At 44.8% G+C, this 18,628-nt stretch overlaps 1 protein-coding gene across 1 annotated transcript in view; it reads right to left on the minus strand.

Moving 5' to 3' along the window:
• Positions 1–1,375: 1,375 nt before the first annotated feature.
• FSCN1 (fascin actin-bundling protein 1) overlaps positions 1,376–18,628 on the minus strand; it is a 102,251-nt gene continuing 84,998 nt past the window's right edge. The window contains exon 5 of the mRNA XM_044089427.1: positions 1,376–4,453. Within this exon, the coding sequence (XP_043945362.1) occupies positions 4,251–4,453 (203 nt within the window). The 3' untranslated portion in view covers positions 1,376–4,250. The remainder of the gene's footprint in view (positions 4,454–18,628) is intronic.

Raw genomic sequence — 18,628 nt, forward strand, 5'->3', positions numbered from 1 at the left:
CATGCCCTCCTGCATCTGTGTGGGATTCCTCCAGGTGCTCTGGTTTCCTCCCACATTCCAAAGACATGCGTGTGGAGCGTTTCTCCCCAGGCCTCCAAGAACACATTCCAAAGTGGAATAAAAGGAAATGGCTAGCAGATCCTATTCAGATGTTCTCCTGACAGAAACCAGTCATCTGTCAAGGAGAGAAAGTAAGTCGAAGTGGGACCCTTTCCAATAAGGCCCAAGTGACGGAAAAGGTAGTGCTCCAGAGGCAAAGGGGTGGGACAGTAAGAAAGTTTTAAGCATCGCTAACTTGGAGAGTGCAAGGAAAGAAGAGCATAAGACGCGGACATGTGGCACCCACAGAGGTAAAGAAACTATCGACGAGATTGTTATGGGCAGCAGATGTCAGAAAAATTAGGTAAAAATGTTTCCAATGGAGCGGTTTAGCAAGTATCTAAGACTGACCAGCCTGGATGGGATGACGCACTTGAGCCTTCATGATCCCCACAAAGTGTGCTTGCCGCCAACATTGTACAAGTGACAAAAATGCAAATTGACAGTTGGGGGGGGGGGGCATGAAGACATTCCCAGAGCAAATTCCTGCGTCTTGGGCTGTTGGCAATCGAGCATCTGAACCACTGCAGAGAAGGGCACAAAAAAGGAAAAGAAAAACATGCAGAAACCCAAGCCTCCCTCTAAAAATATAAATGGTAGTCTGGCAAAGCTCCTGAGACCCACTTGTACGCCAGGACAGTGCCAGCACCCTAAAGGAACAAATATGGAGCATTAGCAAGTCCTCCTGCAGTCATCTCTAATCGAATTCAAAGTCACCCAGACAAGTTAAATGACAAACACCCTTTGAAATTGTGGGAAGGCAAAATCCCAGCATTTTGGGGGTAGGGTGCTTCTACCCTGCTCTCAAAAGCTGCAACCACTAAAAAAAGGTCACAGTCCTCAACTGTAGGCAATGACATTTCAGAAACCTTGGAGGATACAAAGGAATACATCAGCTACCCAATGCAGAACAGGTTCCAAGGGAAAGCATGCATTTCCACAGTTCGACTGCCATCCACCTGAACTGCTGTCATACTTCTCACACACACACACACACACACACACACACACACACACACACACACACACACACACACACACACTTGTGCCAACAGTTGTTCACTGGACAGTATTGTACTGCTATAAAGTTAGAACAAATGTAGGATTTTTTTTAATTTAGCTCCGCACAGTTGGTTTCATCCTGAGCATGTTTTTGTGCTGCCTGATGCAAAACTGAAGCTCTGTCAGTGGTTAAACTGTCTCACACTGCTTATTCTTGGGGGGAAGTCATGGTTACTGACTAGCACCGACAGCAGAGAAAGTCAAACACAATCTGTTTTCATATGCAAACATCTGTTTATTTTTTTTTTCTCTGACAAGTTTTAAGTTATACAAATGGCACATACAAAAAAAAGTTTTGCTCAAAAAATGAAGAAAAAAGCAACAGTCTGATCATTAATGCCAAACAGGGGGCAGAAGCTTCGCTAACAGTGCAACAGCAGACATTTGGGGCTTACAGTTCTCATACGCCAAAAATAAACCCACATACTACCAAGACAACAGTATCTGGGTTGGGGGACAGAGTACATAGGGTATGAAGAGTCTCAAAAATCCAGTTTGCTTCACTGTCGCACTTAATCATGGCCTGCATTACAGATGAGGATTATACTAGAACCTGCAACATATTTGGGGGTGGGGAAAAGGGGGAGCAGAACACAAAAGTCAGGGATTCCAGTTTTCTAACAGGTTCCTAACAAAGTGGTTGGCACAGTACCCCTTTGAGGTTACTCCACTTAAATTCTACAGAAAGAATTTCACAATGTCTACAGTCCAACTAATCCCACCCATGAGACTTCCACAAGTGTGCTACTGTGACCCTGGACAGAGCTTAACAATGGCCATTGCTGCCATGTACCCTGAGGGTCAATAACCCCCCAAAAAATCTCATGGCTACAGTTTTACCAATTAGCAGGTACCAATTTACACAAAGCCACTGCATACATGCCAAAAGTTCAGGAGCAACAACCAGAGCATAATACTGGCTGTTCTGATTCCCCCCTCAAAAAATAAAATTAAAAAGTGAATACAGAGAAAGGTTTACTCCCAAGAACTTCTGTGAAGTAGAACCAAATTAGCAAGCCATGGAGCCTTTAAATCACAAAGGGTACGGCCTGCCTTACGTAGGCACATCCCACCACGAGAAATATCTAAAATCTGTGCAAATCCTCCAGAAGAGGACAGGATAAGGATATCCACTAGCCCAGCTAGTATAAAAATTCAAAAAATGGTAACATCTCAACAAAATATGGTTAACATCCCAAACTGCAAACACAGAGGAGTCGCACAGGCTCACTGTGTCCCCCAACATTCAGAAAGTATAGGGTCTCTGATAATATTGCATCTAGGTTGTTAAATACTCCCATTTCCCAGTTCATTTTCTTCCACGGGTCACTTCTGTAACAGAACTGCCGACTCAGCACTATACAAACGCACATTTGCATATGTACATACTACACTGGTATACAAGCCTGCAGTTAAAGTGTGGTTATTTGCTGCACCAGTTTTCTTGCAGAAAAGGAAAAAAAACTGTCAAACACAATGAATGAACTCAAGTCTGAACCAACACTTTTGTTCACATTAAGTACTTTTAAAACAGACAAGCTCAATGCAATGGTTACCCTCACAGGGGTCATTTTTTGGCCATGTTCCCCTAATAAATGCACATTACCCAGTCTTTGCCAATACACTGCCTAGAAAATTCCATTACAGCATATTTGTATGCAAACACCCCTGCCATGAAAAAACATTTTTCATTTGGTCCCGATGTCTATATTATTAATCTTTACACCAAACACCCTTTACAACCATGTCTTTATGACATTATGGTCCCAAATTTCTACATGTAGAAGTTTACCTTCAGACAGAAATGAGATACAGTAAACAAAACCAATATACACCCATCTGATGAGCAAATCGTCAACCACAACCCTTTTCTAACCCTGCAATGTTATCACAAAACAAGAGGAAAAGATGTGCAGCATTGACATGAAGCAGCAATAAACTACACAGAGTTACTGTATGAATGTGTTCAATACAAGAGAGCAAACAGTCGAGCAATAAAAACTATTAACTGCTTCTACAGAAGTAAAGGCACAGCACAAGAAATGCAGTGCCTACTACGTTAACTATGATTTGGCAAGTATTGTCTTTGGCGACTTTATGAAAGCACCCTGAAGTTAGGCAACTTAACACTGCATTTATGCCCCCCCCCCCTCTTATTTTTGTGTAGACTTTGCAACATGGGCCAGATAAGCCTTTTGACAATACAGTTGCTTCCAACACACGAGTTCTTAATACTGCTTCTTAAAAGAACATTGCAGATATGATCAAATAAAATTTAGACTATGAAGTGCAACATATATTACCCCCCCAACCATTTCCACCATTGTGGGGTATTTCCTCTATGCATTCAGTACAAGCTGCAGTGTTAACACTTAACACAAACCTGGAGACATTAAGAAACCAATCAAACTAGCATTTCTGACGCTACAGACTCTTGGTCAAAAAGGAATTTAGGTACAACCTAAAGAGGTACTGCTCCTTTATAGAGGATGTTAACACTACTACACATTTTAAGGGAATATATATGTGCCATTAAAACAGGCCAGCATAATGTTCTGTTAATTTGCAGGAACTACTACAGCTAGAATTTGGCACCAGTCTAACTCTCCACTAAAAGGAAACAGACTGGGTATGAACATTCATATATTTCTGGTTAACTTGTTTTAAAATTGTGAGCACTGGTCAGAAGACTAGAGCCATAAAGACAAACATTGCTGACATCTGACAACAACTTTTGTAACAGTCTATTTTTTCAACAAGGCAAAACTTCAAAAAACAATTACATCCTCCAAGATGAATCTGCGCTCAATTTAAAACAGAAAGTCTAACCAGATTTTGTTTCACAAAATTCCAGGGCTTAACTGGCAGCTGTGCAAAGGTGACCCCAAAATGGTCCTCAACTCCACAAACAAAAAACATTTGACTTTTTAGATGACAGTGGCACACTTTGAGCTTTGTTATTTACTTTAAGAGGTATAGACATTCACAGGCCAGAAGTCCTACTGTCCATGGCAGGCATGTACCCAATGGCAGATTATTTTCTTTCTTATGCCTAAAGAAATTAACAGCTGGAAAAGACAAAAAGTGCATTAATATTCCCAGAGTGTGGAGCTATCCATGTCATCAGCAGAGGCTTTCAGCACGCCAGCGTGGTCACCCTTCAGGTATTTTCCATTGACTTTAATTGCTACTTTATTGTAATCACAGAATTCCAAGAAGAAATCGACTGGTGTGGAGCTGCTGCTCGTCACAGAGGAGTCATTCCCTACCATCCAGTACTTGCCTGTGGAATCTGAGGGAAGAAAAAAAGCAGCAAGTTACTTCATCTCAGAGGGTCACTTAACTGCTAGGTAATGTACGAGCCTGCCATAACTAAACAAAAAAACTTCACACACGACCTTGGGATAGCCGGAGCCAACACACACACAGCCTTGGGACAGCTGGCGCCAACACAGCCTTGGGACAGCTGGCGCCAACACAGCCTTGGGACAGCTGGCGCCAACACAGCCTTGGGACAGCTGGCGCCAACACAGCCTTGGGACAGCTGGCGCCAACACAGCCTTGGGACAGCTGGCGCCAACACAGCCTTGGGACAGCTGGCGCCACACACATACACACACACACACACACACACACACACACACACCCACCCTTGGGACAGCTGGAGCCAGCGCACACACACACAACCTTGGGACAGCTGGAGCCAGCGCGCGCACACACACAACCTTGGGACAGCTGGAGCCAGCGCACACACACACAACCTTGGGACAGCTGGAGCCAGCGCGCGCACACACACAACCTTGGGACAGCTGGAGCCAGCGCGCGCACACACACAACCTTGGGACAGCTGGAGCCAGCGCACACACACACAACCTTGGGACAGCTGGAGCCAACACACACACACACAACCTTGGGACAGCTGGAGGCAACACACACACACAACCTTGGGACAGCTGGAGGCAACACACACACACAACCTTGGGACAGCTGGAGGCAACACACACACACAACCTTGGGACAGCTGGAGGCAACACACACACACACAACCTTGGGACAGCTGGAGGCAACACACACACACACAACCTTGGGACAGCTGGAGGCAACACACACACACAACCTTGGGACAGCTGGAGCCAACACACACACACACACACACACACACACACACACACACACACACACAACCTTGGGACAGCTGGAGCCAACACACACACACAACCTTGGGACAGCTGGAGCCAACACACACACACACACACACACACACACACACACACACACACACACACACACACACACAACCTTGGGACAGCTGGAGGCAACACACACACACAACCTTGGGACAGCTGGAGGCAACACACACACACAACCTTGGGACAGCTGGAGCCAACACACACACACAACCTTGGGACAGCTGGAGCCAACACACACACACACACACACAACCTTGGGACAGCTGGAGCCAACACACACACACACACAACCTTGGGACAGCTGGAGCCAACACACACACACAACCTTGGGACAGCTGGAGCCAACACACACACACACACACACAACCTTGGGACAGCTGGAGCCAACACACACACACACAACCTTGGGACAGCTGGAGCCAACACACACACACACAACCTTGGGACAGCTGGAGCCAACACACACACACACAACCTTGGGACAGCTGGAGCCAACACACACACACACAACCTTGGGACAGCTGGAGCCAACACACACACAACCTTGGGACAGCTGGAGCCAACACACACACACACACACACAACCTTGGGACAGCTGGAGCCAACACACACACACACACACATACACACACACAACCTTGGGACAGCTGGAGCCAACACACACACACACACACACACACACACACACACACACACACACACACACACAACCTTGGGACAGCTGGAGCCAACACACACACACACACACACACACACACACACAGCTGGAGCCACACACACACACACAACCTTGGGACAGCTGGAGCCAACACACACACACACAACCTTGGGACAGCTGGAGCCAACACACACACAACCTTGGGACAGCTGGAGCCAACACACACACAACCTTGGGACAGCTGGAGCCAACACACACACACAACCTTGGGACAGCTGGAGCTAACACACACGCACACAACCTTGGGACAGCTGGAGCTAACACACACACACACACGCAACCTTGGGACAGCTGGAGCTAACACACACAACCTTGGGACAGCTGGAGCCAACACACGCACACAACCTTGGGACAGCTGGAGCTAACACACACACACACACAACCTTGGGACAGCTGGAGCCAACACACGCACACAACCTTGGGACAGCTGGAGCCAACACACGCACAGAACCTTGGGACAGCTGGAGCTAACGCACACACACAACCTTGGGACAGCTGGAGCTAGCAAAGTATACGAAACAGCAAGAGTTAAGTACGCAAAGTATGCAATTCCAGTGATACTGCTCTTAGGACATTCTGGTTTGACATTAATAGACTACCAGGTGACTTTTTAATTGTCTAGACACTCTTAAATGCATCTAAAATTGCTACAATTGCTTATTCCCTTTGATACAAAGTCCAAGCTACAGCAGTTTTAACACTGCATACCCTCTCTTACAAAGTTGTTTCACAGATGTGAACCACTTGGGCACAGGAATTAAAAGTTCTCCTGTGAGCAATGACCAAAGGAAAAAAAAAATCTAGCATCTGGAAATGGGGTTAGAGGGTCCACTAGATATAGCAGACTTTGTGGCCAACTACACCCAAGACCACTGGGCTGCAGCTGATGACTGAACAGGCATATTTTTCATGGGATGGGTCAGTCCCCTCCACTTTCTAAGGTAAGATGCATCACTATCAGTTGACCGGTCACAAATGACCAGGCTTCAGCATGTCTGCCTGCAACTGATCAGACATGAGGTCAACCATCCAAATTAACTGCCCACAGTGCAGAGAACTTACCAGAAGTGCGTCATGCTCTGGTACAATGCAGTACCATGAAATAAATAAAAACGTGTTTTTAATGTGCTGTTCCATCTTCAACTGCCTTTGCTCCAAAACCGTATCATTCACAAGTAGTCATAACAGCCAACTTGAGTTATGGTGGTAACACATGAATCCACACAGGCTGTAGGCACTACATAGCTTTAAAGGTGACTAACTCTAAACAGGAGACAGGACACCCCTGCCCCTTTTATTTAGTCTAATTTCTTCATTGCAGAAAATGCTGCATAAGGTGACAAAACCAGGTCTGAAATGCATTTTAGTCAGAGACTTATTGCAATAGTAGAATATGTACATTTTGGTGGTGGGAAACCTCTTCCAAAACAAATGAGATTTCATTAAAGTGGCTCTGGCAAAAAAGACTTAAAAGTAGCAAATAATGTACAACTCCCCACCATAGCTCTCAACCAGAGTGGAAGAAATCTGGACAAAGCTTGACAAAATGGGAGAACAAAGGCTCAAAAATACAGACCTATTTTAAATATTGCTCTTCTAAACTTAGAAAGTTGATAGAGCAACAGGGGTTCTCTGTTAACATGCATTCTTCTGAAGGATTTGATGTCCGAAACGTAATGTATGTTAGTGACTTCAATCCTGAAATCTTCCCAGTGATTTACCAGAAAACCACAAATTTTGAGGAACAGACCAAAAATAGGAGGCAAAAATCTGGGCAGTTGAGAGGCATGCTCCACCACCCAATATACAAGTGAGGCAAGTAATCACAGCTCAAAGTTTTAGTCAACTGAATTCAAATACTAGAAGCTTTCACAAGCAGTCTGTGGACTTCTGTTCCATGGCTATGTGGTGGAAGTTAGAATGTGGTTCAGGACACAAATTTTGTTACCAGCTGGCACTAGAGTTGGACTGCTAGTCATACGGCTACTTTCCACAACGTGAATAGGTAACATGCAGATTTGCTTGTTGCACTTGACACAAGACTATTATAGGTTCAGTTGTCAAGCTCATGTCTTGCTGACATTTTCTATTTGGTTAAGAAAATTAGGACTGACCTGACCAGAAGGTAATGCCAAAATCCAGGAAAAAATTATGCAGTTTGTCCCTTTCTCTTACGGACATTTACTTCACTCCCCTAGCACTGTACTTATTACGTTTTCAAAAGGAACTGATCATAAAATGCCTTTACAGGCCAGACGCAAGTCTACTGTACGTACCTTATAAACAAAACAGGACCACTCCTGTAATGCTTGCAAACATTTCAACGTCTTTCAATACTGGGATTTTTCTACACTGATTCAAGTTTTCATGTGGCTTGTTTGAAAGCTAGGTGTACTGCATTCAATACAAATTCAGATCAGTGAGGAATAAACTAGCACAGTGATCTCTCTAGAGAGATTACATATGCCCGATTTCAATGTTAGATAAAAAATTAAGAGGCAAGACGTTACAACAGGTAGTTTAATTTTATTTATGTAAGTCTTGGACAAGTCTTTCCCCTTGACATCCTTATCCAAAGCAATCTTCCAAATTCACACTACTGACCATTCAGTTCCGCCATACCTGCATGGAACTAGCAGCCTTCATCACTCCATATCCGAATCTCCTCTTGGAAGGCAGTATCTTATCCGAGCTATAAGGTATGCTCCAAGAAATCCATCAGAAGTGTTACCACCCATCAGCAGCTTGCTGATCCTCAGCACCATCCACCTGCATCTCAGTCCCAATTTTTTTTTTTTTTTTTTTTTGGGAGAGTGGGATGGATATGCAACAGGTGGCAGACTGATCCTACCCCTCAAACAGGCACATTCCCTAAGCTTTAAAAAATACACCACAGTGCTGGTAAGGTTAATTTTGAGTACCACTATACGGTGCCTTTTTTCTGTGTACCTTATTGTTAGATTTTTTTTTTTTAAATCCACCTTGAATTTACTTACACCTAAGACACATACAGCATCACATAACTCCTCAGATTTATTTGGGGCACTAAGGATATTAGCCTATTTATATAAAGCTTCCACTGGTGAAATTCCAAGGAAAAATGACAAGAGTTGAATCAGACTGTTGTAAAAGATTAAATATAGATGTTAATTATAAAAAAGACAAACCATAGATGCTTCAGAGAAACGACCTAGGTTTGTCAGCACAATAATAATATTGCATTTCCCACTGGGGCTTGTACTATTGTTCCAAACTATTTTGGCCAACATCAGTTAATATTTGGGCATTTTTATTTGCCACAGTAGTTTCCCCAGTCATCTGTGTAGTTGAGCCTTTCAATAAAGCTATTTTGTTCATTGATCTTCGCAGGAACACTTTCGAGCTCTGTAGAGACCACAGTTGGTCTGTAAGATCATGGACTTCATAAACACCTTCAAGTCTTGAACCACCTTCCTAGTTTCTTGCTTTAAGGGGGGGGGGTCTTTTTTTCAAAAAACAGTTGCCACCACCTATCCCAGCAGATCTGCAAAGGATAAACCCTGGAATTTGTGATGTGCATTTTCAGAACTCTAAACCAGTTTTCAGTGGTGGTCCAGATTAGCCACAAAGCAATTTACAAGATCAGCAAGTTCTGTTGAGACTCCAGAGATTAACAAACTTCTGATTTTTTTTCCTAATCTTATTTTTTTTTTCTGAAATTTGAAAAGGTCTTAACACTACAGGAATGGAATGTTCCATTGGCACTTTCATCCCTCATCTAGTAGGCAGGTGAACCCCAATGGGTGAACATCCCTCATCTAGTAGGCAGGTGAACCCCAATGGGTTCACAATCCCATTCCTGTTGGGCATGCACAATATCCCGTTGTCTATTGCAGCTGTCCTTAGCCAATGACTCAATACAAAATTTTGAGTGCCAAATGAAGGTATATGCTTGGATCTCGTTTTCCCTATGCTTGTTAGTTCACATTACAGCTTGAGCATATTCTTATATCAAATGCAAAGTTAAGGGGGTACTAGAATGAGCCAGAGGTGTGGAGGGTGCACTCCTCCCCTCTGTGTATACTTCGGATCTACACCTTTGCCTGACAGTTGTGCATTCAGCGACTTTTGATAAAGATTCTTGAAGCTAAGCATTTGTTGACCATGTTCTGCACTAGTTAAACATATCTAAGCCCATAAATAAATACGTAAATATGTATTACAAGACATCAGTACTCAACCTTCAAGACAGTAGATTCATAGAAAACAACTCAAAAGGTTTTAATCTAGTCCCCATCACTGTACTAGTAATGGAGAATTAGACCTTATTCCATAAAAAGGAATACATTTTCTGCTTATTCCCCTTCAAACATAGCTGCAAAGATCCCCTACAATGTTTATACCAATCTGGTCTCCCTTACAGGGCAACTGAGAGGAGAGGTTGAGTTGTCAGCCAGATAGTGTACCAACATGCTACAAACACAGAAGCATGCATGTGCCCCGGCTTTGGGAGTGTTGCTTGCCTGATTACACCTGACTATCTTTACAAGGCAATAAAAAGCACAACTCTTATTCCCGCATTAGGGAAAAGATCCCCTTCTTCACAGGGCAAGTAGAAATACGCTAGCTTCTTACTATTTTATTCTACATGGTCCATGGTGGTCATCAAGACAGGCTACCACAGTACAGTAGTGGGCAGATCAGTACGCACAGTTCAGTAATTTACTGCAGGCTGATGCATTATCCTCCAGCTTGGCCATTACTCGACACAAAACGTACACTAAAATTATAGCAGCTTATCTCGATCTGTTGCTACAGTTGGGACAAAAAAAAAAGAGTCAGGTACCCAAAACTGGAAACAAAAAGCCGCCACAGGAAACTATACATCTGCTAAGCAGTCTGCACTTTCCTTCAAATTTATTTGCATCCCAAATTAATTCCATCCTTGAAGACTAGTACATGAATTCTCAATCTCCAATGAGCAATGAAATCAAAGTTGCATCACATTCCGATAAAGACCGATTGCTATGATGTAAACCTACTTCATAAAGGAAGGTCATCTCACAGCCCTCTCCAGCACCACAACATAACAAGCATTGCACTGCAAAGTTGCCTTGTGAACATTCTTTGCACACAACCTTTGCTTTGTCAGTTCTCCACAGAAAAGCCACCAGGCCTACACTGTACCATCCTGCACCCTTACAACTTGAAAAATCATTATGGTGTAGTAAATCATGGTGTTCTAAACTTCCTAGTCAAATCTGACGTTTCACTGTGTTCTGCTGACTCCAAAGAAACCTATGTTACTGTGTCACCATAACAAAAGCAAATCTGGAAAATGACAGTGGGTGGTACAGAAAAAAAAATCAGCATAAACAGAAAGCAAGCTACATATCAGAAATCTATTTTGAAAGAAGTTGGAAGAAGGCATTAAATTAAGTCAATAGTCCTGAGGTTTGTGAGAAAATAATTCTGGCAATTCCCTAAACAATTCCCTGAACAAATTAGAAAAGTCTACTGGGCAATGTTTACAGCAAACTGCTGTCAATTAGTTAACAGAAAGAGGTAAGCAACATCTGTCTTACTTTAATGCTACAGTTAATTTTATAAGCTCTGAACTTCTCACACCTGACATCCAACTGACATCTGCAATGCTCAGTGATCAATATGCTAGCATCCATACTATCTGCATCTGGCAATCATCCAGCTGAACAGACTTCAGTCAGTAGGAGAGGTTTCCAAAACCTTAACAGGTATGATGTGTTGAAACACCCAATTTTCAAACTAATAAGGAAAATGTTGCAACACTGATTTAAAGCCTGCAGAGAATGTGTCCTTATGTAATGCAATTAGCTCAACTAAATTAATCTGGGAAAAACTATAATAAACCAGAACATTCATAAGCATACGAGACCTTAGCCAAGCTGGTTACCCACCCATAGATTATGGATCATTCCAGACATACCGAAGGTGCAATTTACATCTTTGGTCTTATTCGGTTACAAATTTAACAAAAATATTAAAAACAGGCATTTCCTAACTACTAGTATAATCTTCATGCTTGTTTCAAGTTAGGTACCTTTACACAGCTGAGATGCTGAATTAGGGCTCTAAAAGAGGAGTGTACATTAACAAAAAATCATATTTAAGCAAACAGGTGTGAAAAAAATGCCCCAATACAGGAAGCTGATCCACACTATATAGTGCAGAGATGGGATCACTTTTACATCACTGGATTGACTAGCTTTGTTCTGTGGCTTGTGTATTGCTGTATGCACTTGTACAACTGTGCAAGTACACAATTGTACTTATGAAGTTATAAAGCTGCATTTATAAAATTAGAATGATGGTTCAGTGGCACACCGATTAGGGGTGCTGGCTCACAGTGTCTGGTTCTCTAGCTCGACTCCCAGCTGGGGAGAGTTCAGGTTTTCTTGTTTTTTATAATCTGTTCCCAGCTGTGACGCCTTCTGGGTAAATTTTGCTAGTACTCAGTGTCCAAGTTTTTCCCACATGCTCTAGTCTCTTTTCACTTTTAGATGTCGGTAGTGGGCTGACAATCCTCATTCACACACAGCCAACCTGCTGCAATATCAAGAACGAGCTATTGTAACTGGGTGAAACCTTAAAATGGTCAGGGAAGATTTACTGGGATAGAACTAAAAAAAAAAAAAAAAATCATACTTTGTGCCTGCACCCTGTCTACAAACTGCCACAACAGGTTACAGGTCATCCCAAGACCCCCATTAATCAGGTAACCTCAGAATTTAAAAGATGGCTACACCTGCCAAAAATCAAAACCAATGTTTGAGAACTATGGCTCAAAGTAAAATGCATCACAGGTAAGGAACATTTGAACAATTTATGAAGATTCCCATCACCACTCATTTTGCTTCCAGCTACAACAGACCATAGGTTACCATTACCACTTTTCCCAAACCATGCATATAAAAAAACAGCTGGGAATGGTGAAACCTGACCACCTTCATACTGCAGTGGTCATAAAACTGCCCCTTTTAACTAATACACTGAACCATCAGTCTCAAGAAATGAGGCTTTCCATGTATGCTTTTATACGCTTGTACTGCCCTTCCAGTTACTACTAGGCTAGGAGGACAGAGCTAGCCCCCCCAATTTAAAAAAAAGAGAGTGTATGTACACACACTCCTATATATTATACATGAATCTATTTGTATGACAATGGCAAGTTCAGTTCCAGCCCAAATTACTTCTAGGAACAACTTAAAAATCATAATGACCATATTGGTGATTAGGCAGAGAAACTTAGCTAAATAAATGGAAAGCACTGGGTGATAAAAAGTTATGTACTCACCATAACATTCCATCAGAGTAGTTCTACTTTATTTGTCTTCAACCTGTGGGTCCTTGGATCCATATCGGATCAGACACGGCTGCATTTTCCAGCTATGGCTCAGAGTGCCATGCTCCTCCCCTTACCCATAATGCCATTCTCCCTTCAGATAGAGTTTGCTGCCTAACAGGCAACAGATACCAGCCCAAACACCTTATCCTCAAACACAATCACCACAAATGAACTTTAACCCTGAAAGAAAGATCTCAGTAATAAATTGTCTGGTACAAAACGAAGTGTCATATCTCAAGGAATAAGGTTTAAGAGAAAGGAGGGGAGGGGGGCGGCGGCGGTTGAAGACCAAGTAGAACTACTCAGATGGAACGTTATGGTGAGTACACAACTTCTTTATCTGAAGTAGTTTACTTCATTTGCTCTTCAACCTGTGGGACAGAGTCCCCAAGCTACCCAACTCTTGGGAGGCCCTCATGGAGGGATATACCGGAGCACTGCAGAGCCAAAGGATGCTCTACTCCTAGAGACCAAATCCAGTTTATAATGAGAAATAAAGGTGTGAGATGAGGTCCAAGTAGCAGCTGAACAGATCTCATCCAAAGAGACCCTAGACCAAAAAGCTGCTGACTTAAGCCATAGAGTGGGTCGAATGAGCCTTCACTATTCCTAGAAGAGACAAGCCTCTATCTGAATAAGCTCGGCCAATGTACTGTGAAATCCATCGAGCAAGTGTCACTTGAGACAGGTTTACCCAAGAAGGGCTTGGCACAAGACACAAAGCTGACAGACTTGCGGAAAGGTTTAGTCCTGTGCAGATAAAACCTCAACCGCCTGTGTACGTCCAGTAAATGTAAATTGTGTTCTCTCTTGTTCTGGTAGTTTATTAATTTACCAGTATTTTTTCCAATCTGATTAATACTGACCTCCGAAGCTACCTTGGGAAGGAAGGATGGGTTTGTGCATAGCAACACGCTATCCTTGTGAAAGATCATGTAAGCGACTTTGATAGAAAGAGCTTGAAGCTCCGACACCTTTCTAGCGGATGTAATGGCAACCAAGAAGGCAGTTTTCCAGGTAAAAAATTGTAGATCGACAGATGCTGCAGGCTCAAAGGGAGGAGAACTCAATGCCTGCAACAAAGTGAGATCCCACAGAGGAATGGGTCCCTTAACCGGGGGGGTCTGAGAAGAAAGGCACCTTTGAGAAAATAAGTTCAGAAGAAGCCAACGAAGACATGTCCACCCAAACATGAAAATAAGAAATGACGGCCAGTTGGACTTTCACCGTTGAGGAACTAGCTCATTGGATGAAAAATGCTAGCTAGAAAATCTGAAAAAACTGCTGAAAGCGGTGCAGTAGAAGGGTCCAAAGACCTCTGAATGGCTCAAATAGAAAAACATTTCTATTTACTGTGATAAACTTTTCTGGTGGATGATTTATGAGCCACTACCAGAATGGATTAACAGGAGATGACAGACTGGGAGTCCTAAGAATCATGGGAACTGGAGCAGCCAAGCAGCGAGCTTCAGACTGCCCAGATCTGGATGAGGAATCCCAGAGGGATGTGAAAGCGGATCCGGGACCGGATCCAAGGTTCCTGGTGGAACAACTAGATGAGACCTGAGCAAGGGAAACCAAACCTGTTGAGGCCAGAATGGGGTAATGAGGATCACAGTGCTCCCCAGCCTTCAGGCCTTCTGCAGAAACTTTGACATGAGTGAAAGAGGAGAATATGCATAGAGACTCCCGAGAGGCCAAGCATGAATCCCATTGTCTCTGGGGGCTTCCCCCGGCAAGGGGGGGGTAACTTGCTGCATTTCACATTGGAAAGATATGTGAAGAGATCACCACAAGGATGATCCCACTCTAGGAAGATCTATTCCACTCCTGAAGACTTCAGAGACCACTCTCAAGGCATCAGGATAGATCTGCTGAGCCTGTCCACTAAGATGTTGGACCGTCTCGGGATGTGAGTTACCACTAGAAAACGGCCAGTGGAGATTGCCCACTCTCACACTCATAGCCTCTCGCCATAAGGGATAAGATCTAATCGCCCCCCCCCCCCAATTTGTTGAGATACAGGACCACTGACATGTTGTCCATCTGAATTGCAATTGTTCCCAGAGGAAGATTAGCATGGAGGGCCTGCAATGTAAGGAGAACTGCTATCATGTCTACAACACCAATGTGCAGATAGGTCTCGGAAGGGGACCACGTGCCTTGGACTGTCTTTCTTGAGCAATGTCCCTGCCCCAAGTAGGGAGGCATCCATGGTTTGGGGTAAAGGAGGTTGAAAAGGACGTCTCTTGAGGAGATCCGGGGACTGAATCCACCACCAAAAGGAGTCCCTGCACACTTTACGTGCCTTGGACTGTCTTTCTTGAGCAATGTCCCTGCCCCAAGTAGGGAGGCATCCATGGTTTGGGGTAAAGGAGGTTGAAAAGGACGTCTCTTGAGGAGATCCGGGGACTGAATCCACCACCAAAAGGAGTCCCTGCACACTTTTGAAATTCACTGGAAAGGACAAAGGGAGGTATAATTGACCACTGAACTGCTAGAGTCAACTGCAGTACCCTCATATGAAGGTGTGCCACATGGAGAAGATTTATTGTGGCCACCATAGAACCTAAAGCTCAACACTGCTTTGGCTGTTGGTAAATGGGTCTGAAGAAAGTGCAGCCTCAAGCTGGGTATCCTGTCTGAGGTGAGGAATATCTTCGATTGTAGTGTGTCCAGCCGTGCCCCAATGAAATCTAGAATCTGAACTGGGTGAAGAGTAGACATTCATATTGACTGTAATGCCCAATTTGTTGGCTAACTATAGGAAGGAGTCCCTGGCCTGACATAGTACATGCTCCAAGGGGGAGGTAAAGAGCCAATCATCCAGGTATGGAAAGACCTGAATGCCATGAAGCCTCAGGTGAGCCGCTACTACTGCCATTACCTTAGTAAACACCCAGGAGGCTGTGGCAAGACCGAAGGGGAAGGCTCGGAATTGGTAATGATTGGCTACCAGCCGGAAGCCAAGGAACCTCCGGGAGCAACTGTGCATCTTCATGTGATAGTATGCATCCTGGAAGTCTATCGAGCACTCAGTCTCTGTCCTGCAGATAAGGCAGAGCAGATTGAATCGTGACCATCCAGAATTTTGTCTTGGTTACTAACAGGTTCAATTGGGACAGATCCAATATTCATAGGAGGTTCCCAGTCTTTTTTGGCACTAAAAAGAACCTGAATAAAGCCTGGATCTGGACTGGTCTGGAAGGACTGGTTGGATTTTCTCAGCAGCGAGTCTACCTGCACTGCTGCTTCCTCCCGCTGCATGGGTGGGATGGCCGGGAGGGTTTTGTTGGAAGGGGGTAGATCCTTGAAGGGGACAAAATATCCTCTGGATAGGACTCGCAGCACCCACTGATCTATAGTGATGAACTCCCATGCTAGTGGTGAAGTGACAGACAATCCCTGACTGCCTCCAGAGATGGACAGCCAGGAAACCCCTCAGGGTTGCTGTCCAGGTTTAATCAGAGAAAGGCTCACAGGACCCGAAATTCCTAGGACCCCATTTGCCCATAAGGTGGCATCTATTGCATCCCCTTCTGCCTCTGGGGGAAGGCAGAGTTCTGAGCATCTCAGGAAAATGCCAGAGACTTGTGAACCACGTCTTTGGGCCTCGCTGGGTCCTGGAAAAGGACCTTTGAGGCAGTGAGAAGTGGACCCCGATGGCAGACTGTGTCTTCGAGTCCTTCTCACTCTGGACCAAAGTCTCCCAACTGTCTTCCCAAAAAGGAAAAAACATCATATGGGGCATTGGTAAAAGATTCCATGAAGGGCTCCGAGAACTGACCTAAGCAGAGCCAGGCATGGTGTCAGATGGCAACACCTGACCCCACCACCAGTGTGGCTCCCTCCGTGGCATTGCAGAGCAAACACATGGAGGTGTTGGCTACAGATTTTAGGGTGACCATTTGTGCATCAAACATCTTCCTGTTCTCTGCAGACATGGACCCTGGTGTAGACTCCGTGGCTTCCTTGACTAGATCTCTCTGGAATCAAATAACGTGCACCATGTAGTTCAGCACACTCATGCAGAAGGTTGCTGAAGCACAGACTTGCTGTCCAAAATGATCCGGGGTCCTCTACTCTCGGTCAGGCGGATGGACCATGGAACTCTCCTGGGTGAGCTCCTTCTTGGTGGCCGCCACCAGCATAGCATCTACAAGGGACCCCTTGTGCCAGTGTAATTTGTCTGCGGGAGAGCTTAAGACCTTGTCCAGGCACTTGGTTATTGGCTCTATGGTGTCCGGCTCCTTCCATAACCTAGATATTGTCAAATTCACAAGTGGACTGGCAGGAGGGGACACCCAAGAGGTAGACTGGCCAAAGCCAAATCCCTCCAGAAACACTAACTCGTCAGAGGTTGGTTTTGGGGTGGACCACCCCCTCTTTGGTAGATTGGGGGAGGGGGGTGATCTTGGGGAACCTTCCCCTTCATCCAGGTCCGTGTCTTCTGTGAGGGACTCTGAAGGAGAGTCAAGGGTCTCCTTTTACATGTATGCTTGTGGGGGGGGTCCTCCAGGGGACTCTGGGGAGGTCTCGCAAGCAGGTTGTTCCAAGGCTGGAACATCCTGGGGCATTACAGCTACAGGTCGTTCCTGAGAGGGCAAGATGGTCGGACTTGGCACTCAAGGCCAGGGGGTCTGGACTTGCTCCAAAGACAAAACAGTCAAGAGGCCGTAACCCTGCGAGAACCCTCTCCACCACGTCGAATGCAGAGGAGGAACGGACCTCCTGGTCTGAACTAGCGGAAATCGCTCCCCCTGATCCGACTGGGGAGTCAAAGCAGAGCCCCTAGGAACAGAGAAGCCGAGGGGGGTGCTTCTCTCTGACAAGTTCAGAGTAGAGAGCACTCCCTCAGATCCAACCCCGAGGCTATGGCTCCAAGAGCTAAGATCTGATCTAGTCTATCAGACACTCAGGGCACTGGCCAGCATCTGGCTACAAGCTACCATCAGCACCAACCCCTTGACTTAGACTGTCCTCTGATCCAACATCTCCAAAACCGCAGGACAGAGAAGGAGTGATAGGTGTAAATACTGGTTGGAAGATGCCTGCTCCGGTGGGAGAAGGCCCTGGCAAGACCCCCATCTGGATTGGAGTGCGGATAAATCTCAGCATCATCTTGTCCATCTCCACTTCAGATAGAGCAGGAGGACGCCGCCGAAGTGGGTTGGGAGAGCTGGTGAGGAGAACTAG

The sequence above is a fragment of the Protopterus annectens genome, chromosome 12.part0, assembly GCF_019279795.1.
Source record: "Protopterus annectens isolate FY-2018-M chromosome 12.part0, PAN1.0, whole genome shotgun sequence".
NCBI classification, from domain to species: domain Eukaryota; kingdom Metazoa; phylum Chordata; order Ceratodontiformes; family Protopteridae; genus Protopterus; species Protopterus annectens.